At 53.6% G+C, this 22944-nt stretch overlaps 1 protein-coding gene across 1 annotated transcript; it reads right to left on the bottom strand.

The window, feature by feature from the left end:
• Positions 1 to 2297: 2297 nt before the first annotated feature.
• Positions 2298 to 21528, bottom strand: ZSWIM4 (zinc finger SWIM-type containing 4). Its single transcript, XM_037507928.2, has 14 exons — positions 21172 to 21528; positions 18935 to 19136; positions 16874 to 17230; positions 14796 to 14944; positions 14562 to 14712; positions 13341 to 13508; positions 12415 to 12774; positions 11172 to 11309; positions 10583 to 10837; positions 9888 to 10023; positions 7565 to 7719; positions 6107 to 6270; positions 4690 to 4771; positions 2298 to 4281 (listed from the first exon to the last, which is right to left on the bottom strand). Exons 1-14 carry the CDS (start codon positions 21247 to 21249, stop codon positions 3422 to 3424), a joined length of 3255 nt encoding a protein of 1084 aa, XP_037363825.2. The 5' UTR covers positions 21250 to 21528; the 3' UTR covers positions 2298 to 3421.
• Positions 21529 to 22944: the final 1416 nt, after the last annotated feature.

The following is a 22944-nucleotide window of genomic DNA, read 5'->3' as shown; positions in this document are numbered from 1 at the left end:
GTGTCTGGAGGAGGGACTTGGGGAGAGTTGGGGCCTGGGATGGGGTGGTTGGATCCAGCTGTGTATACCCAGCTGTCTGCTGCCGGCTCCCTCCCCCAACTCTGCACTTGGGGACCCCCCTCCCAGTCCTACCTCCTGCTAGGCTGGGCTCCCAGGGAGGACAGATGGGTGGGTGGCCCTTCCATGTGAAAGAGAAGCCAGCTGTGTCCTCGCCTGGACGACCCTCCTGGCCAGGAGCCTCAGCCCCTCCTCTCTCATGCTTGGTGGGGCCACAGCTGGCCTGCACCTTTCCAGCAGTCTGTTACCCAAGAGGAAGCTGCCTCGGGCCCTCAGACCGTTAAATGCCAACTCTGAGCTTCCTGAACCAGGCTGGCCTGACCTGAGAATGCCTAGTCCCTCCTCCTTGAGCCCTGAGGCTTCCTAACTTGGGGTGGGAGGACCATGACACCCTCTGGTATAGGGGTGGTAGCTGAGGTCCTTATGGCCCAGAAATGACACAAGCTGGTCTGTTCAGCCCTGGGTGGTCTCAGGGCATGAAAGAGTTGAACTGTCCACTATCAGATGGGATGGGGCTCTTTTTAGGGTACAACTGGGAAGGCAGAGTGACTTCCCCCAGGCTGCTGGGGCTGGGGCAGGGTGGGAGCAGCCAGAAGCTTGGAGTAGTCTGCTGTGTGTTGCATTTCTTGTCCAATTCAATAAAAGCTGCCCCCACCTCATTCTTGAAGGCCTGGTGTTGTTTCACTCCCACCTCCTCTCTGGAGTCCCAACCTTTTGGGTAGGGGCGTTGGTCGACCTGAATTCACTGTCCCTGCACCTTCTCCCTTTCCTGGCCCCAGCTGTTCTACGGAAGGCAACAGCTTAGTCACCTGAGTGGAGAAGGTTCCCCGGGGTGTGGAAAGGTGACCTTGAAAGATATCCTGGGGGGGAACCCTGGACTGGAGAGACTGACTTTCAGGACTTAAGTGGTGACAAAGGGGGCTGTCGCGGCAGGGATTTAGTGTCCCATGAGGAATGCCATAGGCCTGGGTGGGGGTTGACAGAAATCATGGGTTTTCACATATAACTGAGGCGACTGAGATAAGGGATTACTTCAGCCTAGGGGCGATATTTGGGGTGCTGGAAACTTGAAGTGAAGTTGGGTCGGCAGGGGGGTGATATTTCAGTGTAACCCCAGGGAATACTTTTGGATGACTTTGAAAGTTGTGGGGCACAGTAAGGGGCGCCACAGTCCCAAGGACGGCATTTGGATGCGGCTGGGACCACAGAGCCCACGCTGATAGCGAGAACTCAGGGGGCTCCCCTTCTCTCCTAGGCCTCCACACGGCGCCAACAGCGCCGCTGACAGGCCCACTCGCCCATACCTGCGGGAACATGAAGGGCGGGACCGCTTCCCATTGGCCCCCTCAATGGGAGGGCGGCGCCTCGAAGCCAGCGCCTAGCCCGGCGCCGCCGAAGTCCTGCCCACGGGCTCGCGCGCGGCCTCGGCGCCCTCTAGCGGCCGCGCCCCGCCCCGCCCCGCCCCTCGGGGAAGCCTGTGTCCTCGCCTGCCCCCGCCCTAACTGTCCCAGTCGGTCCATCCGTCCGTCCGTCCAGACCAGAAGGTCCCGAGGGAGGCGCTTCTCAGCCAGGGAAGGAGGGCAGCCGAGGACCTTGCATCCCTCAGATTCCTCGTTTGGGAACTGGAAACCTGAGCTTTAGGGCGGGAGTCCAGACATGCCCTGACCGCGCCCCACTGACCACACCCACCACACCTCCCGCCTCGGCCAGGGCCCGCCCACCGCGACTTAGTGTAAGCCCAGCATTCCCAACATCGGGGCGGGGGAGTCCTCCCAAAGAGCTGCACTCCGTACTGGACAAGGCCCCCCTACTCCCTCAGTAACTTTGGCACAAGTACCCCCAATACCAGTATCTGGAGCCATGGCACCCCCTAGTGGCCATTCCCAGCGGCTTCCTACGCAGGCGCCCTTTCCTTTGGCGCTGTTTTCCTGTCTGTAAAATGGGGATGATACTGACTTGCAGCGCTGGGATGAGGATGCACAACAGATGACAGGTGTAAAGCATTCAGTGCATAGCTTGCTCACGGTGACCTCTCCACTCCTGTCTGCTATTATTCACACTATCATCACTGACTGAAACAGGACATCACTCCCATTTCACCCCTTGAAGAGATGAGGCAGAAAGTTTGTGGAGGGAGCCCTGACCCGATTAGAGGGGCACATGTCAGACCTTCAAAATTAGAAAGAAAATGCTGTGTTCAATCGTAAAAAAAAAAAAAAAAAAAAAAAAAAAAAAAAGGAAAAGGGAAATACAATATATAGTTCAATAAATAGAAAAATGTTACAAAATGACATGATCTTTTGTCCTTAATTACAAGAGGAGAAAAGATAGAGGGAATGGGGTGGGGTGAAATATTCTCCCCCCTCCTTCCTGGGCCAAGAGGGAGGGAGGTGAAAGAGAGGCAGTGGGACTTAAGAGACACAAATAGAAATGCAGGCAAGACAGAGAAATATGGAAAGGGAGTAAGGTAAAGAGGAGCTGGGAGGCACAGGTGAAAGGGACAGCGAGGCAGATAATGCCAAGATGCTGGCCTCTCCCTTTCCAGATCAGGGGCAAGGGTCCCTGGCTCTCCTGCACTTGTTTCCCCTGACACCAGGTTTGGGGGACGTGAGCCTGGCTCAGTTCCTGAGTTGTACATCCAGTGACTAGCTGGTAGGAGGAGGGACAGCAATGATCCCCCAAGTCCACTCTGGGACCCCGGCACCCAAGGGAATAGAGTCCTCATTGGACAAGGGATGAGGTATGTGGTCGAGGTCTGAGGCCTCTTCAAATCCTTCAGTTGGGATGAGCCATTGGTCCCAGCTGGGCAGCCTGGAGGGGGCAGGGATGGGGACCCTGAGGCAGTGAGGGGAGGGTACAAAAGGAGCTTTCAATGCCCTAACCTAAGTCCCCTGGCCACCTAAAGTGGGTGCAGGAAGTGTCTGCTACATTGACAATGAGGACAGGTTTCTGGAAAGTCCTACCTCCCAGCTTCCCCATGCACCCCACCCCCCAGCCCAAGCCGGGCCTACAAGTTCAGGGAGGAGATTGCCTATTGCTTTTGGGGTTTCCAAGGTGGGGGTCACACCAACTGCCCAAGCACACACCCCCCTCCAAGACTCTAGGTGGTGCTATGGCTTCTGATCCTTGCGTCTCACACTGGCTCCAACACTCCTAGGCACGCACATGGCAGGATGCCACCCCCTGCCTCTCATCTCCAGCTGGGCTTGGGGTGGGGGGGATGGCAAGACCACTTAGTTCCTGCCAGGATCCTTCCCTGACTTAATACTGAAATGCCACAAGGGCCTACAGCGTTGAGGCCCTGAAGAGCGGGTGCCCAAGAGGCAGGCATGCAGCGGGATCACCCCCACCTGCTGGTTGCCCCTCAGCCAAAACGCTCCCGCACCAAGAGCATGAGCTTCTTCTTGCCCTTGTAGGTCTGTTTGAGGTTCTCTAAGAACTGGGCGAACTGGAGGTGCCCGTCAGGTGCCAGCAGAAAGGTCTCACGGGCCTTGCCCAGGAACTCGATGAAGTCGCCGTAGTGCCGAGGGCTGATGTGTGTGAGGCGGGAGTGGCTGGTGGTGATGTATGCTGCCACAGCTGCATCCAGGAGCTGGCAGAGAGGCGCCCGGTCAGTGCCCAGTGGCTTGGCAGCCCGGCGGGCCCCCAGGGGGCCCAGACCAGGTGCTGAGAGGGTCCAGCGGCGCAAGATGTCAGAGAGCATGGGGGCACAGTGGATGCTGCGAATGATGAGGGGGACAATGGCCGAAAGCTCGTGGCGACCCAGCGAATGGCTGAGTGAGCAGGCCCAAAGCACATCGTTGACAGCTGGGTGGCTGTCTTGGTTGAAAGCGATGCTCAGCTGTGCCAGGGCCAATGTGGCCAGCTTGTAAGCACGCAGAGGAAGGCCACGGTGCTCCATATAGCGTGCCACGGTGAACAGGTGGGCATGGCCCAGGCCTCCAGCTGCTGCATCCAGTACAATCTGGTAGGCCGCCTCAAAAGCCGCGTGGTTCTTCTCACACAGGGTGAGGGCGGGCAAGGCGCAGTTCTGAGGGTCTTTCATGGCGCACTGCAAGGCCAGAGTTCGGGCACAGGCCCAGAGATCCTCCCGCCGGGGAGCATCTAGCTGAAGTCGTAATAGTGTGGCATGAGTGGTGCCCGTCACTGCCACGATGGTGGCCGCCTCCACCGGTGTGAATAAAGAATACCAATTCTGCATGATGTTCACAAGGGCTTGCAGGCCTGGGGCAGGGGAGATGTGCAACTGGTCAGGAAAGGGTGGGAGGGTAGGGGAGTGGGCATATGTGCATGGGTTTACACAGACACTGCCATCCCCACAAGTCAGACCCCTGTGCCTCCACCTTGTGCTGAACAGAAATGGTGCTTTACCTTCCCAAAGGGGCAGGGGGCAGCTGGACTGGGCGGAGCTAAGTTCTGAAGCCAGTGTCCCTTCCCCAAGCACTTTAGCCTGGCCAGCCTCTGGTTCTTTGTCAAGCTCAATTCCCCTGCCTGACATTCCCTCCTGGCTTAGCTCTGAGCAAGGACTAGAGTCAGGGAAAAATCTGCTTCTCTTTCGTGCCTGCTGGGTTCCCTCAGTGACACCTGAACAGCAACAGGGAAATGGGTGGCAGGTCCCTTGAGGACTCTCACCGATTTCTGTGGCACAGCTGACCAACCAGCGCACCATCTCCCTCCGCCGCCAGGTCATAGTGTTCAGGGTCATCCGCATCACCTGCAGGGTGGGAGAAGGGAGAGGAGGGGTCACCCAGAAAAACCCTAGGCTGGCTCCTGGAGAGGGTCAGGGATCTTGAAGGGCCTCAGAAGACCTGGAAGTTAAGCTGCTGAGTCAATGAACCATATAATCGGGGTTAGAGGTTTTACCTGTCTGGGCCTCAGTTTTCTCATCTGCAAAATGGGGATAAAATAACATCTATTCTCAAAGGGTTGTTGTGAGAACTATAAAAACAGCTGTATAGGCAAAGCTCTTGGGATAGTGCCTATTGCTTCGAAGTGTTCAACTAGACACTTATTGTTACTGTTATTGTTGGTGCTACTCTCAGATCCTAACAACCTGTTTCTTTTTTCCAGAAAGTTCCATATTTCATGTCAGCAGATTCTTCCTCAGTAGCCCGAAACAAAAACACATGTTCTCTTTAGCTCCCACCTACATTAAGTTTGTCTCTCCCCAGAGGGGAGCTTGCCTCACCCCATTAGCAGGTCTTGTCTGCTTCTGGAAACTCCTTTCCACCTCCTACAAGGCTCCATCCCCCTGAAGAGGCCAATTTTGCCTCCTGCAGGCCCATTGTTTGCCAGTTTTACATGGAAAGGTCCTATGCATCCTGCAAATCTGCCCCAAGGTGTTTCTTGCTCTTTCTAAGAAACAGCCCTCAAGGGTGCTGCCCCTTCTATGTCCCATACCTTGCAGTGGTCTCCTCATCTACAGTCTGTACTCATGCTGGCCTCTGATTTACCCTTGCAGGACTGCCCACACTGGGGTACCCACCTATGTCATTTTCAGCTACAATCCCCACCCTCAGAGGTGACTCTTCACCTTCAGGGTTTTCCCTCATGCCCCTCAATGGGGGTCCCTCCCTCTGGGGAGTGGTCCCTACAGGCTGCACTCCCAAGAAAGATCCTTATTGGCAAGCTGGCCTCTCAGCTTCAGCCCCACCCACCCACAGAGCTTACTATGAGCACCCTAGGCCACATATTGTGGCTCACTCACTCACCTGCAGGGCCCTTACCCCTCCTGCTGCTTAGCTACCCTCAGGGCAGACTCCCATCTTCAGGCTCTCTGCTGAGTCCCTCAGTCACAGTCCCACCCCACAGGGGAGCACATTCCCTCAGCCCCAGGACTTTTATCACAGCCCCTGCCCCTCAGTGGCTCCACACAGAGAAGTCCTCACCTGCAGGCCAGAGCTGAGGCAGGGCTCACCCCAGGCCCCACACCCATGTGTGGGCTCATATCTAGACCTTCCCCAGAGGTGGTATTTGCTCAGGCTCCACCTTCAGGAAGCATTCCCCTTCCCTTCCACCCTCCTCCCCCGTCCTCCTGGGGGGTCCTCACCTGCAGGCCCAGCTCCAGCGCTATGCCCAGCAGGGTGGTGTCGGGTGGTACACTGGCTGGGGTGGCTGTCTTGCAGGCATCCTGTGCCAACTTGAAGAGCAGGGCTGGCGAGTGGATATTCTGCTGGATGGAGCCCAGTACTGTGTGCAGCCATTTGGGGTCTCCTAGGGGCAGGGGAGGTGCAGAGTGCACAGCTGTCACAGGGTGCCCAACCCCTGCTTGACCTGCTCACGAAGATTCCTTCACACAGTGTATGTATAAGCATGGAGGGAGACCTGGTGACAATTGTGTGAAGATCCGGAGTGTCCTGGATCCCTTTTCTCCTCTGCCATCCCCCTTCCAATGGGAAGAAGTAACCTTACGACCTCCTGTACCCCACATTGTCAAGGGCATTGAGAATCTGGGACCCAGAATGCCAGTGTTCAAATCCTTGACCTGTCACTCACTAGCTGTGTGACCCTGATTAAGTCGCTTCACCTCTCTGCCTCGGTGGTCCCATCTGTAAAATGGGTAATACAACTGCAATGGCACCTGCCTCACAGGGGCTGTGGTGAGCCCACACTTAATCAAGACATTAATGTGGTAAGACCTACACAAATGTGAGCTTTTACTAACTATTATCACCATTGGCCCAGACCCTACAATTCTGTCACTCCATTACAGCCACACCAGTCTCCTCCTTTCTATTCCTTAAATATACCAGGCATAGTTCAACCAGAAGGCCTTTGCACTGGCTGTTCCTTTTGCCTGGAATGCTCTTCTCAGATACTATGGACTGAATTGTATCCTCATAGAATTCATACGTTGAAGCCTTAATGGCCAATGCGATGACATTAGGGAGTGGGACCTTTGGGAGGCAATCAGGTTCAGATGAAGTCATGAGGGTGGGGTCCCCAAGATGGGATTAGTGCCCTAATAAAAGGAGGAAAAAAGACCCCCACCAAGTGAGATACAGCAAGAATGGGACTGTCCACAAGCCAGGAAGAGAGTCCTTGCCAGGAACTGACCAGGCTGACACCCTGATCTTGGGACTTGATCCTCCAGAAACACAAGAACATAAATGTCTGGCTTAGGCCACCCAGGCTATGGGTATTTCACATGGCAGCCCAAGCTGCCTGAGATAGCAGATGTCGGCATGGCTGTGCCCTCACCTGCAGGTCTTTGTTTAAATGACGCCTCCCCCACCTTCTGTCCCCTCTGTAGCATTTAAGAAGCTTCTCACTCACCGCATGACTATCTTTCTTACCAAGGCTACTGTCTGTTTGCCTCACTAGAATGTGACAACACAGGGCATGGCGATGGTGAGTTTTTTTCATTGCTGCATCTGTAGCACCTGAGACAGTGCCTGGGACATGCGCAAAGCATTCAAGAAAACTGGTAGAATTCGGGAAAAAGATAGAAAGGAGGGAGAGGAAAGTGTTAACAGGACAGGGGGGTGGGGGCAGCTGCTGTCCTCACCCTTGGCAGCTGTCAGCATGGAGGAGGCCAGCTCGCACTGGCGGGTCTCCAGGTGGCCAAGGATAAACCAGCGTGGGAAGCGGTTGCTCATGATGGAGTCCAGTGGGTTGGGGTGAGGCTCTCCGGCGGGAAACGCTGTCTCTAGTACCGGCAGCCTAGGGTGAGGGAGAAGGAAGCCCACCATGGGGCAAGGCTAGAGTCTCCAATCTCTCTAGGAAAACCTCCTCCCTTGGAACAGCAGAGACCTGGGCACCCAGGAAGAGAGAAGCTATGTGTGCGAGATGTCCTCTGTGGTGGTGTTTATGACCACCGCTTAGTGAGGCTGCCATCGATGACAGTCCGCAAATATGACCGTGGCCCAGTAAGCGGCACCATGTGGTCGAAGCATGTAGCAGGCTGTGCCATCCAGGTGTGTAAAACTACTAATGTTGTATACATGCCAAAACTGCCTAATGACACATTTCTCAAAACATATCCCCAGCATTAAGTGACACATTGCTGTATATTTATTTTGTGTTTAGAAAAGTCTTCTAAGTTATTAGATGGGATCAACAGCATGTGGTTGGAGCCAAGACTATTCTGGTTGAAAATATCAAAATTTCCTCACTCAGTAACTCTGGACACATTTAAACCTACTTGTGTGCATATGGCGTAAACATACTTATTTTATTTATATATATATTTAAAATATTTTTTTATTTATTTATGCACACAAGAACTGGGCTGTAGGTCAGAGGTGTGGGGGATGAGAGGATCCACTACAGAGTGGGGAGAAGCACAGGTAGATTGACTGAAATGCACTGCTGAGGGGAGCAGTGGGCAAGACAGGACAGGTCTGCTGTGCCATGTGGGTTAGGTCCCTGGCCAGGGATTGAACTCAGGAGCAGTGGCTGATGATAGCTTGATGGTGCTGAAACTTAATCCCTGTGCTACCAGGGAGGCCCAACATACTCATTTTAATAGGCTATTTAGAAGATTATATTGGGTAACGAGCCATGGAGTTAGAGGTCAGCACCTTTTTTCTTCAAAGGGCTTTATAGCCAATCCTTTTGGCTCTGTGGGTGATCTGTCCTCAACTGGGTCATTGCTGTGCAAAAGCAGCCACAGAGAACATGTAAACGAATGAGTGTGGCTACCTGGGCCAATATTTCCAGACACCCATATTTGAATTTCATAGTACTTTTCAGGTTTCACAGAATATTCTTCTGATTTTTTTAACCATTAAAAAAAGTCAAGGGGCCTCCCTGGTGGCCTAGGGTTTAAGTCTCAGGGCTATCACCTCTACTGCCTGAGTTTGATCCCCGGCCAGGTAGCTACCCACATGGCACAGCAGACATCTCCTGTCTCGCCCACTGCTCCCCTCAGCAGTATATTTCAGTGAGTCTGCCCGTTCTGTTCCCCACTCTGTCTCTGGTAAATCCTCTCACCTCCCACACCTCTTATCTATACCCCAGTTCATCTACGCAAAAATATAAATTAAAAAAATTAAAAAGAAAAAGTCAAAGTGAGGGCCTACCCGGTGGTGCAGCAGGTTGAGCACAGCGCTGTGAAGCTGTCCACGGCCTCTGCAGTGTGGGTTCAATCCCTAGCCAGCCAGGGAGATACCCACATGGCGCAGCAGACCTCTCCTGTCTCGCCTGCTGCTCCCCTCAGCAGTGTATTTCGGTTCGTCTGCCTGTTCTGTTCCCCGCTCTGTCTCTGGTGAATCCTCTCACCCTCCCGCACACCTGGCCTATACCCCAGTTCTTGTATAAATAAATCAATCTTTGAAAAAAAACAACAAAAAAACTTCTGCTTCTATGACACACTGGTGTATTTGAGAAATAACAAAGTGACTCACTGCAATGACTTTTTGAAAATAGTACAAATATCATCAGCTTCAGACTGACTCTTTTATGGTGTGTGGCTACAGTACCCCATGCAATAGGGCAGAATCTAAGATGCCACGGTGAGTGGAAACGTGGTACAAATAGGCACAGGCTGAGAATGGATGTGAAAGGAGGACTGGTTCTCAGCTTCTAAATGATGCGTTTGCAGAAAGCTAGATTCTGGCAGGCTAGACAACAAAGTGGCAACAATGCCCGCCTCCCTGAGGTTGAGATAACCTTGCCCAGAAAAGGACTCTGAATTCTGTATCGCGTAGATGATCCTCAAATTCAAACGTAACAGACACTGCAGCTACATGGCAGCCTGAATGCAGCCTGAGGGAGATTGAATTAACCAGGCTGAGTTAGTTGAGGGGAGAGAATTGGGCTCCAAGCTTGCCTCCCACCCCCACCCCTACCCAGCTCCATGGGCCGAGTTCCTGGCCTCCTGGCCTCACCTCATGGCTCGAAGTGCCAGGCGGTAGGCCAGGTCGGGGTCGTGGGGCAGCAGTGCAGTGAACAGGTAGCGGGCACAGGTGTGCATGGGCACGCTCTCCCGGAACAGCACCTCTCCAAAGCCGCTGAAGGGACCCCCTGCCAAGATAGCCTGAGTAATTTCCAGGTGCAGGCTCACCCCTGCCACCCCCCAGTCTGCTTAGACCCCAGGCTCTAAGTGGGGGATGGGCAAATCCCAGGATAGAATTGCTGGGATTAGGTGTGAGGGTGCAGAGCTGAAACTGAGGTTAACTTCTGGAAGATTGTAAAATTTCCCTGGGTGGGGCGCTCAGAGCAGGATTGGGCCAAAGGGTGCAGGGGGGCTCATTCTAGGGTCAGGGGCAGGGTCTTACAAGGCAACCAAGGGTAGAGTCAATGAAACTCAGGAGAGCAGGGGTGGGCCAGTATGTGCATGAGCATCAGCAACTTAGCTCACTGGCTCCAAGGTGGAACGGGTTGGGGTGCTACCACTGGTAGCAGTTATTGGCGGTCAGGAGTGTTAGGGAAGCAGGATGGAAGGCTACACATCACCTTTCAGGAACCATCAAGGTAGGAGGTCACAGAAGAGACCAGAAGGAAGGGCTAGGATCAGGGCTTCCTGGTCCAGTAGCTGAACCAGGCCACTGGTGAACAGGTGGGCCATGGGGTGAGGACTCACCTTCCAGAAGCAGCCCGGCCTGCTTACGCAGCACCTGCACCAGCCGCTCATCCAGCTCCACCTCCTCCAGGAGGGCCAGCAGCTGCTCCTCATTGCGCACCACCTTGTCTTGGGCGTACAATCCCTCAGGCAGGGCCCGCTGCTGCCCCAGGCCCAGCAGTGCTACCTCCAGCGCCAGTGCCAAGTAGGACTCCCCAGGGCTCCCAGGCACAGGTACATGCTGGTAGGCGACCTTCCGCTTCTCAGGGCCTGAGTCTGTGGGAGACAAGTACCAGGGATGATGAAGGGTAGTCCCCTTTTCTGGGACCCCAGTGGCCCTTGACTTCAAGCATGTAGACTTGGGTTGGGGGAGTGGTTTAGGGAAGCTCAACTCCCCACACTAACCCTGGGGGTGAGAGTCTGCCTTTTACCAGCAGATAGGCCTCATTTTCTAAAGCTATGTCAATTGGCTCCTGGCACTGGCCAGGGGATGTGGCCTAGGTTAGGAGCACAGAGAAAGGTAGGGATGTGAAAAAGGCTGTGGCCTTGTTTGCCAGGGGTATTGGGCCAGGAGTCATCCCACCTCCTCTAGAGGTCCCCATGTAGGTACCTGGGTAAAGGGCGAGGCTTTCTTCCTCCAAGCGACAGGCTTCCAGGAGTGCCCTGCAGAGGCAGCCAATGGGATCCAGGGGGTGGCCCACCCATCCTTCCGTGTTGGTGATACAAGTGGAACCTTTCTGCAGCAGCTCTGCAGGCAGGAAGAAGTGCTCAATGCCCAACCACCTGCCTAACCCCTAGGGTGGGGCTTCCTCTCCCAACCCCCAGTTTAGCCTCCCAGTGCCCACCCACCAGCTGCCCATCAACTGATATCCTTACAGACAGCAGCCCACCCTTCTACAGTCCTGGCCTATCCCATGGCCAGACCCAGGCCTGGCAGGAAACAGAGACCAAACTTGGTGCTTCCTAAAAATCCAACCAGTGTTACTCCTTTCCATCTCCAGCCCAACTAGCTTCCAGTGTCCCCAAGAACTGATATGTGGCGGCATATGGAAGCCCATCCTCCTACCTCCTCCCACAAGCCCTGCTCTTTCTTGCCTGTGGGATTCTGCCCATGCTGTTCCTTCTACCTGGAACACTTTTCCTCCCTCCCTCTCTATACATCCTAACATCTCAGCTTAGCTCTCACCTCCTCCAGGCTGGTCAGGGCTCTGCTTGGGTTCCAGAACCTCCATGTTTCTCCTCTTGGACCTTATGTTCAATTTCCTGGTAACAATCTATTAACCCAACCCTACTGCCCCTATAATAGAACACAACTGGTAGCCTCTCTCAGCCCCCACGTGATTCTACAAACATGGTCATTTTTTTTTTGCAGCCGTACAGTGTTATTTTTTCTTAATAATACAAATTTGAATTTGTTGCCCATGTTTAAAAATCAGTAAATCCCTCCTCAAATAATCTACCACATTTCTGGTCTTTATTGGAAAATTGAAATTTCTGGCACACTGGGGCCAGATTGCTTAAAGGTCTGTGGCTGGTGTACCCCCTTGTGAGCAGCAATGCGGCTGTCCACTGGGCACAAACATGAAGTTCTGCCAGTAGGTTCCTGGTATCCTCATAGGAACTGCCCCCCAAGGGGGCTGTAGCTACCGGAAGGCCTGTGGTTCTGAATTCAAGTTCCTGAACCAGCAGCAGGTTTGCTTTCAATCCTGTAGTCCTCTCAGTAATTTTGGAAGTTTCCAACCCGCCGTATTAACTTCCTTTCTGCTCAGAACACTTGCAGTGATCCTGTCTGTTTTCCCGGAGGGACCCTAAGTGTACCCGCAGCCCCTGGGACAGGCCGTGTGGACACCGACCTTTCTTCTGCTGCTTGTAGCTCTCCAGCTGATGTCGCCGCTGCAGCCGCAGTGTGTTGACTATGGCGCCGGCCAACCGCAGGGCCTGGCGTGGGTACCCGTGGGCACGCAGGGTGTCCACGCGGGCACAGGCCGTGGGGAAGGGCTCACCCAGCCAGAGTGGGCGGCCCTGGGGGTCAGAGGTTGGCTTGTCGCTGCCCATGTTGCCTGTGAGACTGGGGCTGTAGGAGTCACTGGCCAGGATCCTCTGCAAGTGGGTGTCGCTCCAGTGCAATGACCCAGCCTGCAGGGCGCGGCCAAACACTGTGTGGCGGGAACCTGCTGCCACCTCCTCTTCCTCCTCTTCTTCCTCCTCCAGGCCTGTGGAGAGGCACCCATGGGTGAGGGTGCCCTTGGGCGTGATCAACTCTCCCCACCAAGTGTCAGCTTGGTTAGGTTCTGGACACAGTGATGGGTGTGTCTAAACTCCCCCAAGCTCCTACAGTAGTCATTTAACAGCATTCAAACACACAAACGCATGTGTGTTCATGCATACACGTGTGGTGGAAAAACGATTATAGACCTTCAAGCAACTGAGGCTGAATAACTCCTCCATCTTTCTCCCCATACTCCATTCCTCTCTCCCTCTCTCCTCCCAATCCTCTTGTTCCTTTTTCACTCTTCCTCTATCTGTCTCCCATCAGCTCTGCCTCTCTTCAGTCAGCCAGGAGGAGGCTGGATCAGGAGACCAGCCCAGAACGACTGGTGCTGTAAACATGTCACTTCCTGTCCTTCAGGATATCCACTACCCCACCCCCATCCTGGGTGCTCCCTCCTTCCCAACAGGGAAGAAGGCAAGGGCTGGGAGCCCCCTTAGCTGTCCCCAGAAGTTTGGTTACAGGCAGTGGTAATGGTTTGGCAGGGAGTGGCAGGGATCCCTCTCCTACCTGGGCTGAGGGCCTTGGGGGACTGCAGGCTGGGCCCATCAAAGGAGTAGTTGCCCTCTTCCAGCGGGCACACGTCCAGCTTGTTCCACTTGCCCAGCAGCTGGAGCCAGCTGGCTCGTTCCTCTGGTTTGCAATGGGGGCTCAAGACCACGCACACCCACAGGGCCCCTGGGAGGTACAGAGGGAGGCTCATACTCATGCCAACAGTAGCTGCTCGCCCTTACACAGTGCCTGCTGCATCTGGGCTGCACTCTGTTCACCCACACCTCGGGCCTCTGCCGCTAACAGTCTCTACTTTACAGGTAAGAAAACCAAAGCACGGAGAGGTAAAGTCATTTTGAGGTCCTGCAGCTAGGAAGTTGGAAGACAGGATGCAAACAGAGGCTGTCATATGCCTCTTGCTGTTTTTCCCGCTATTATTACCATCTGTCATAGAGGTGGGCATACCATTCTCCAGGCAGAAAATCAAACCTGCCACCTGTTTTTGAGTGGTCTGTGAGTTAAGCTTTATTTTTACCTTTTTAAAAGGTAGGTGAAAGATAAAAGAGTATTTTGTGACTGGTGAAGATGACACAAAATTCAAAAAATAAATTGTCCATAAGCACAGTTTTCTTGGCTGATGTCATGACCATTGGCTCATGTGTCTGTGGCTGCTTTCTCACCACAATGGACAGAATTGTGTGGCTGTGACAAATGGCCAGGAAAGCGCGAACTACCAACTCGCCCAGCCCTTATGAAAAATGTGTATGGATCTCTGGGGTTTGTCATACAGTTAACCGTGGAACAACCCAGAGGTTAGGGGCACTAAAAACACCCCCCCTCCCCACTCCCCTCCCCCTCCACCGCCCGTCAAAATCCATGTAGAATGAACGTAGAGTTGGCCTTCAGTATACTCGAGTTCTGGGGGTTCAACCCACTGACCTATGAGGTTGGTGGAATCCTGAGTGCAGAACTCAGGAAAGAAAAACATCTGCGTATAAGTGGACCTTCACAGTTCAAACCCATGCTGTTCAAGCATAAACTATGTTTTCTCATCTCTCTCTCTTAAGTGTCAATTACATCAGGGGGGGTATTTAATCTCCCATTTTTTTTTTGCCATTACCCCGCCATTGCCTCACCATTGCCTCCTACATCAGAGATTCAGGGGACAGACCATAATCTCAGGGCAGGGAAGAGCCGGGGGCCCCTGGTGTGTGCCAAGCTCCAGGGTCTGGGCCTCACCGAGCTCATCCCATAGCTGGCGGCACTTGTCTGTCATGCCTGCTCCTTGCTGCCTCCACAGGGCCAGGCGTGGGTCTTGCAGGAACTGCTCAGTCATGAGGATCAGCATGCGGGCCCCGTTGGAGTCCCTCATCCGCAACATCTCCCGCACCTGTGCCAGGACAGGGTGGTAAGGAAGGGCGGTTGCCTGCACCAGGGCTCTCCAGTCTCCTCACCTGCGTTTGCAGACAGTACCTTGCAGAACATGGAGCGCAGCTGCTGGCTGGCACCATAGTAGCCTCCATTGGACAGAAGCTGCTTCACCTGCTCCTGGATCTGCTCCTCATCTAGGTGCCAGCAGTTAGCATCCTCAATGCCTGCACCTGCTGTGGGGTCTGGGGCACCTGCAAGGAGGGAAGGAAAGTTTGGGATGGGGTGAGCATCACTGCCTTTGTCCAGTCCTCAAAATCACCCAACTCATCCCAAATTTCTTTTTTTTTTTTTTAAAGATTTATTTATTTTTATACAAGAATTGGGGTACAGGCCAGAGATGCACGGTGGTGAGAGGATTCACCAGAGACAGAGTGGGGAACAGAACAGGCAGACGGACCTAAGTACACTGCTGAGGGGAGCAGCGGGCGAGACAGGAGAGATCTGTCCCACCATGTGGGTTTCTCCCTGGCCGGCCGGGAATCGAACTTGTGCTGCAGTGGCTGCGGATTTCTTCATAGGTTGCGTCTTAACCCCTGCGCCACCAGGGAGGCCCTCATCCCAAATTTCTATCATCCATTCATCCCACATGAAAAAATACCCACCATCTACCTATCCATCTGTTCACCTCACCACCATCATCTTACCCCAAAGCACCAACCCGTCCCTGACCCATTTATCTGTCCATACCACCTGAAATATCACCTGCTCATCCATCTACTTACTCACTTATTCATCCATCAACTCACCCATCTCTCTATCCAACCATTTACCTACCCACCCATCTCCTAAAACATCACTAATTCATCCATCCATTTACTCACCCTTCTTAGCTGAAACACCCATTTCCCCTCTCATTCATCTGTCAATGCCACCCAAAACACCTACCCATCTATCCAAACCATTCATCTCTCTATCCATCTACCCCACTCCCATGCCATGTCATGCACCGATCCGTCCACACATCCATAACCTACCTATCGGATCACCAGTACATCATCTACCCTAGCCAAATGCCACCTGTTTACCTACCTATATACCAATTCCCATGTTCTACCCATTCATCCACCTGCCATTCCCATTTGTCTTTCCAAGTCATCAGTACCAACCACTCAAAATACCAATTGATCTATTCATCCACTGACTCACACAACTGTGCTCTCCATCTATCCACCTAACCCTAACTTTCTGTCTGCTCTTCCCCATCAAATCATCCATTCATATGTGCCTCCCATAACACCCACCACCTCATTAGTCCATCTATGCATCTCTCACAAAACACCCACCCACTCAATTCATACACCGAGTCCACACATACAGACCTTCCATGTACCCATCAACTCACCCTCAATACATGTACCCATGGTCCTTCCAATCTTCTACCACCTCCATCTGTCTGTCACGATTAGTTCACTTCAACCCCTCAATCAAAGCCCATTCACCCAACCCTGCAGCCAATTACTAACTCCCTATTCACCTGTCAGCCTACTTAATCATCCCATCCACTCACTCCATGCATTTTTCAATACTGTCAGCTTACCTCAACCTCCCACCATGAATGTCTTCTATATCTATCCATCCCACCCTCAATTATCCATCATGCCTCCACCCACTACTCACCCACGTATCCACCCTCCATCCTACTCCATCGTCTCACCATTACAGTTGGGCAACACATCCCCTTTGTAGCCCCAAACCCTCCCAAATCTCCTAACACCTGGTCTATCTCCCACCTCTGCTCCCACTAATATCTACACATACCCTCCTGCCATCCACCCACCCACACCCAGGCCTGCTCCTGTGACCTTGGGACACCCCGACCCTAGACTCCATCTCCCACCTGTTCCCTAAACTCAGGCCTAAGTTGCCTGATTTCCAACCATTTACCTCCCAAGGTCAGATTAAATCCAGGATCTGATGCTATTTAGGTATGTGACCTGGGCATCAGAGAATAGTTATCTCCTCATCCCACTCATGGATTAAGGGGCTCCAAGACATGACAAATGCCTGCTGCATGGCAAGTGGGGAGGCTCTGAACTGGGGAACCAGTGGAGGGTGAGCCAGAAAGCACACGAAGCCTGTACTGTCACACTTCCCTGGGGCAGGCCACCCAGGTGCCCTACCATGCACCAGGTTGATCTCAGAGCCCAGCAAGAGGATCTCATCGGCCAAGCGCTGGGCAGTGGGCAGCACCTCCGTGTGGTGGGCGCTGATGAGGTATTGCACAAACTTCTGCAGCTGGTCCCGGTTCATCTGGGAGAGCGTCTCAGAGATGGGCAGCCGCAGCTCCACCTGGCAGGCGTGCCGGATGCGGTACAGTGACAGGGCCACCACATGGGCACAGTAGAAAAGGTCTCGGTTGTCACAGCCACAGCTCACAGATGTGATCTTGCAGCGGTCGAAGCTGATGGAGACGTGGTAGAGGCGCTCAGGCTCTCCAGGGCCCCCTGGCTCCCGGATGCTTCCACTCAAGTGGAACCCTAAGATCAAAGGCAAACTGCTGGAGCTTTGTCACCCCAGAGATAGGCACCATGGTACATAATGAAACCTGGTGCAAACCCAGCTGAGTAACCTAGTACAAGTTAGTTAACTTCCCTGTGCCTCAGTTTCTTCACCTGTCAAATAGGAATGAACAGTAACATCCTCCTTACATGTTTCTAATGAAGATGGAATGAGTTAGTATTTGGCAAATGCTTAGAATGCTGTTGGTATGCAATAAATCCTAAATAAACACAATTATAAATATTATTATCACAGCCATGAGGTCCAAGATGGTTTTCCTGGCCCTTGGCTTACCACGGATACAGCACTAACTCCAGGCGCCCTGTCAATTCCTGGGAAGCCCAAGTGCCATGACACTCGGAGTGAGGGGCTGATGTGACATGCTAGGAGCCGGGTCACCCTGTCGCCCCCTGCCCCTCCCTGGCCCCTGGGGAGCCCAGATGCCAGTCTCATCCGACTGGTTGGGCAGCTCAGGCCCCAGCGGGCCCGGCTGCGTCATGCAGGGAGATGGCGGCTTCCTCATACCGGCTAGAGGTGGCCGGCTGGGCCATGTCCAGGCAAGGAGGCCTCCAGGCTGACAGGGTTCAGGAAGGATCATCTCGGCCAAGCCTCCAGCTGGGAGACATGACCTACGCCCGAGGGGAAATATGATGCTCTGAGTCTCACCTTTCTGGCTTAGCCTCCACTGGTCCCCTCTGAGCCCCGTTGCCTGAGGTTGATAACCTTTCCTCCCCTCTCCCTCACCACTGCCCCCAACCTGGTCTCTGCAGCTCCTTCCTTTCTTTTTGGTTCATAACCTTCCCCAGCTGCCCTTGGACTCCCACTGTCTGAGGGAGCTCTAAACCTCTATCTCCTATTCTCACCTGAATCCCACTGCCTGAGATCTAAGATCACCCCTCAAGCTGATCCTAAACTTACACCCTAGACTCACACCTGAGCCACACTGTCTTAGCTCTAAAACCATCCCTCAGCTCTATAAGTCTGATATTAATCTGGCTGGCTCTGTAAGTCTGATATTAAACTCCCCCTGAGTCTCCCTGTCAGAGATCTAAGCCCACCTGGCCCCCACGGCTTGAGGTCTAGGATCATTCTTACTTCTGCTCTAAACCACAGGGCCAAAGCATCATTGGGCCTCTCTGCCTGAGGTCTGGAACATCCCTCCCTTCACTCTGGCTTACGATTGTTCCTTGATGCTGCTACCGTGGACCTGCCCTCTGCCCTGTCTCACCATCAATCCCCCACCCCTCCAACTAAGCTGTGCTAGGTTTCTACAACCTTTCTCCTTTAGTGTATAACCCTGCACCCAACTCTGTTTGGGCCTGGAGTCTGAGGTCCAGGACCTTCATTGCCCTTTCTCAACCTCTAGGCCCCAAACCCCGGAGGTGAGGAATAACCTCACCTGTCTTCTGCCTAAACTCTAGGCTCTATCTTCCCCTACTTTCTGGTTCACCATCTTCTCTTTGTCCCCCCCCCACCCCCCCACGCCACTTGAGTCCACTGCCTGAGGTCTAGGCAGATCCCTGATCTTGAACTGATAATATCTTATACAACCCTCCCTGAGTATTGAAGCCTGAGGTCTGGAAGCTCCCCTCCCCTGGCTCAGGCCTCCCTCTAATTCCCCTTCTCCAAGCAGGTTCTAGACCTCCTGGCCTCTTTGGTAGGGGTGGGAGGCAAGCACTCACCCACTTGTAGCACTCGGTCCACAGCTCCGCTCTGCAGTAGGTGCAGGCCGCGGGTGAAGGGCACCCGGGCATCATGCTCACCCTCTGGGGGCTGGTAGCCCAGAGACGAGTACATACATATCTCCCGTTCACTACGTGGAAACGACCAAAACACAATGCGCTTCTGAACTGGTTCTGGAACCCGGGAGAACCGCTCCTCAACCTAGAGGAAGAGTTGCTGGGTTAGAAATCTGGATTAGAATCCTGGCTTTTCACTTATGAGCAGTAAGACCTTGGGCAAGTCACTTCACCTCAGTTTTCTCAACAGTGAGACAGAAATGTTAACAGTGTCTGCCTCCTTGGTAGGTGAAGATTAAATATGCATTTTTATAAACAAAGTGCTTATAATAACACCTGGCAATAGTATTCTAGAATTTTCTGCATTCTCCTTCCTGGACGTCAGATCCCAGGGACCTCTCAGGCTTTGAGGAGGCAGGAGAAAAGAAGACTAAAGTGGTAATAATCATCAGGAATACATTTTCTTAGTCCACACTAAGCGAAATGCTTTAAATGTGCAATTTCCCTTAATTCTTACAGTAACAGTCCAATGACACTAATCATGACCCCATTTTACAGCCAGTGGAATCTGAGGCTCAGAGGCAGGGTGAATCTACTTGTTTAGGGTCCCATAGCTGGAAAGCTCCCACACCCAAGGCAGGCTCTGTTCCCTCCCTTTCCAAGTCCCTTTCCCCAGAAGGGCTCCAGGGAAGGGAGGGCTGTCCTGGTCTCCCTGTGGGCTCTGGGCAATGACCTGAGCTGGTTGAGCCTGTGTTCCAATCTGGGTTTGCTACTCACTGGCTGGGTGACCCTGGGCAAGTTTCTCAACCTCTCTGTGCCCCAATTTCCTCAAAGTGGGAACGAGATCAACAACTTCCTAAGAGTTGCAGAAGATTTCACAGTTTCTACCAGGCATGAACTTTCCTAGTACCCAGCACAGACGGGGCAGGTACAAGGAGGCCCTGGAGATAGTTTTAGGATTATTCTGGGTGTCTCATACACAATGAAGGGGCCTGGGTTTCAGGGGGAAGTGGGAGGGCCAGTGACTGGCTCAGGCCTTGGGGACAGTTGGCAGATGACTAAGGAGGGATTTTCCAGGCCATGAATCAGAGCCTGCCCCATCCATACTTGGCTAATACCCACACTCCAGAAAGGGTGCAAAGAACACCCTCCCCTCCTGCCAAGGCCAGAGGAGGGCAGAGCCCATGGGGCCATCAGAAGGCTTGGACAGGTCCAGACAACATTCCCAGTTCCTCAGGGGCTCACAAGAGAGCTGGGAGAGGGGACTTCCAGGGCCCAAGTTTTGGGGTATTCTGGGAGAATCCCCAGAAGCCATTGAGGCAGGGTTCCAGGTACATTTGTCCAAGTATGGGGACCTAGGTCCTGCTCCTGCTGCCGACCTGTGGACAGACTGGGAAGGCTGGCGGGGTTAGGGGGAAGTAGAGTGCTCTTTGGGATGTGGGGGGAGGAAGGTCTTGACAGTTGAGTAATCCTCATAGCCAGTCAGGAGGGGCTTGGAACTCCAGGTAAAGAGGTGGTCCTAGGTGCACTCTGTGTGGGATGGTGTGTGTATGTAAGGGGCTGAGCCTGAGAGAAGGATCTAGAAGAGGAAGGTTTCCGAGGCACAGGTGGGTTCCAGAGGCTGGAGGGCAGGGAGGGAGGGATGACAAAACTTAATGTCTTGTAGCTGGGATTTACAGAAATGGGGGTGTCCTCTACTGGTGTGAAAAACAGACATATGGAGGTCAAGAAAGGGGGAGTGGGAGTCTCTAGGGACTGAGATCAGGGGTGTTCCAAGCAAGGGCAACTTCTAGAAGTTGGATAGAGGAGGATTGAATGGGATGCCCCAATTGGGATATGAGGATAAAGTGGGAAAAGAAGGGTACCCAGGGTTGGGAGAGGACCCTGGGGAGGGAGAAGCGTTTGGATTTGGGATCAGGGAACTGAGAGCATCGCTCAATCTTGGGCTGGGGGCGGGGTATGGTGAAGAAGGGTTGGGGATGGGCCACAGGGTTAGGAGTTAAGTGGCGGGGGGGGGGGGGGTGGGGGGGGGTCTCGGGGCAGGGTTAGGGATCTTGGCGATCTCAGGAGCTGTCTCCGAAGTGGGCAGGTCCGGAGAATGGGGGCTGGGGAGGAGGAAGAAAAGGGGTGTCCGGGTAGGTCAGGGGGTGCGTCACCTCCCTTCCTCCCCCCTCGGTCACCTGTTCGAAGGCCCAGCTCTCTGCTACTCGCTTGGCGCTGAGGTCCAGCAGCGCCTCGGGCCGGCCCCGGCCACGCATGGCCCCGGCCCCGGCATCGCGCTCCTCCGGTCCCGCGGGGCAGCCCCGGCTCCGCTTGGCCGCGGGGGGTCCATCCGGCTGGGCCGGGGCCGGGGCCGGGGCGGGCCCTGTTGAAGGGGTTGATCCGATGCCCGATCCGTTTCACCGGCTCTCACACCCCCAGTCCGCTTTCCTATCCTTTCTCCGCGCTCCGCAGCTACCGGACCCCCGCCGCACCCACCCCCGCCCTGCGCCGGGCCGGCCGGGTGATGCGGCCCCTTTAAGACTCTTCACAACAATGAAGCTGCCTGGGCCGCCTCTTTATCCTCTGCCGTCGTCCCGCCCCCGCCGCCCTTCCCCATTGGCCCCCCCCTCGGCCTCAGAGGTCCTCCTTCGCCATTGGCTGTACTGCCAGACCCTTGTCCAAGCTCTCGTTTATCATTCGTTGGATATGCTGCCTGTTTTTTCGAGCTAGCCCAATCATAGCGCTCAGCGTGAGGCGCTGTCAATCACGGGACACCAGGGACCAATCATAGCTGGAGGACCCCCGCGACGCAGGCCTTCTGCGGAGTTTCGGGGCGGGCCCTGGATTCATTCACAACATTCCTCCCCCGCCCCCTCGGGCTGGACTGCGCGCCCGGGGCAGCTGGGGCTGCGCCCACACACGGCTTTGTTTACTGAGGGTCGCTTCCGGGCGCCGCAAGGGGACAATCAACTCTGCTCAGCCGGGGAGCGAGACCGAGGGGCGGGTTCCTGGGGCTCCGCCCCTCCACCCTTTGGCTGTGTGACCAGATAAACTGTCTCAGTCTCTCTGGGCGAGTGCGGAGTCAACTTTAGATGCTTTGCGGGGTGGGGGAATCGCAAGCCGTTCGTAGCTCTCATGGGAGGTGCACCCCCGTTCTATTCTCTGTCCTGCATATTACGTGAATAATATAAAATTGCTGATCTTCATCCATTTTTGACCTATTAAAATGGCAGATTTTTTTTTTTAACATTTTAAAAGGACAGGTTTATTAGGAAAAGGAGAGAAAGAGGCACCTGTGTAGTCATAAGTGGGCAGGGGAGCTGCTAAAGTATCAGTTTCTGCGCCTCCCTGGTGGCGCAAGGGGTTAAGCACCGCACTTAAGCAATCCGCAGCCTCTGCAGCACAAGTTCCATCCACAGCCGGCCAGGGAGAAACCCACATGGAGAGACTGACCTCTCCTGTCTTGCCTGCTGCTCCCCTCAGCAGTGTGTGTCAGTCAATCTGCCTGTTCTGTTTCCCATTCTGTCTCTGGTGGATCCTCTCTCCCCCCGCATCTCTGGCCTGTACCCCATAAATCTTTTTAAAAAAATTAAATAAAATATCAGTTACTTTCTTTTTAAAAAAGATTTATTTTATTTATTTTTGCATACAAGAGGTGGGGTGTGGTGCCATGTGGGTAGCTCCCTGGCCAAGGATAGAACTTGTGCTGCAGTGGCTGATGATAGTTTCATAGTGCTGTGCCTTAACCCCTTGAGCCACCAGGGAGGGCCCTCATTCAGAATTTTTTTATTGATGTGATAATTCAGAGAAATTTGGGTTAAATAAATATATTGTTAAAATTAATTCCCACCTATATTTTTATTATGTGTTATCAGGACATTTAAAATTACAAATGGAGCTCCCATTTGTAATTTCTTTTTTTTTTTAAAGATTTATTTATTTTTATTTATTTATACAAGCACTGGGTACAG

This window comes from Talpa occidentalis, unplaced genomic scaffold, assembly GCF_014898055.3.
Source record: "Talpa occidentalis isolate TD23 unplaced genomic scaffold, MPIMG_talOcc4v2.1 talOcc4.12, whole genome shotgun sequence".
Taxonomy (NCBI): Eukaryota; Metazoa; Chordata; class Mammalia; order Eulipotyphla; family Talpidae; genus Talpa; species Talpa occidentalis.
The sequence above is the reverse complement of the archived record's forward strand: the minus strand, read 5'-3'. Positions and strand labels throughout refer to the sequence as shown.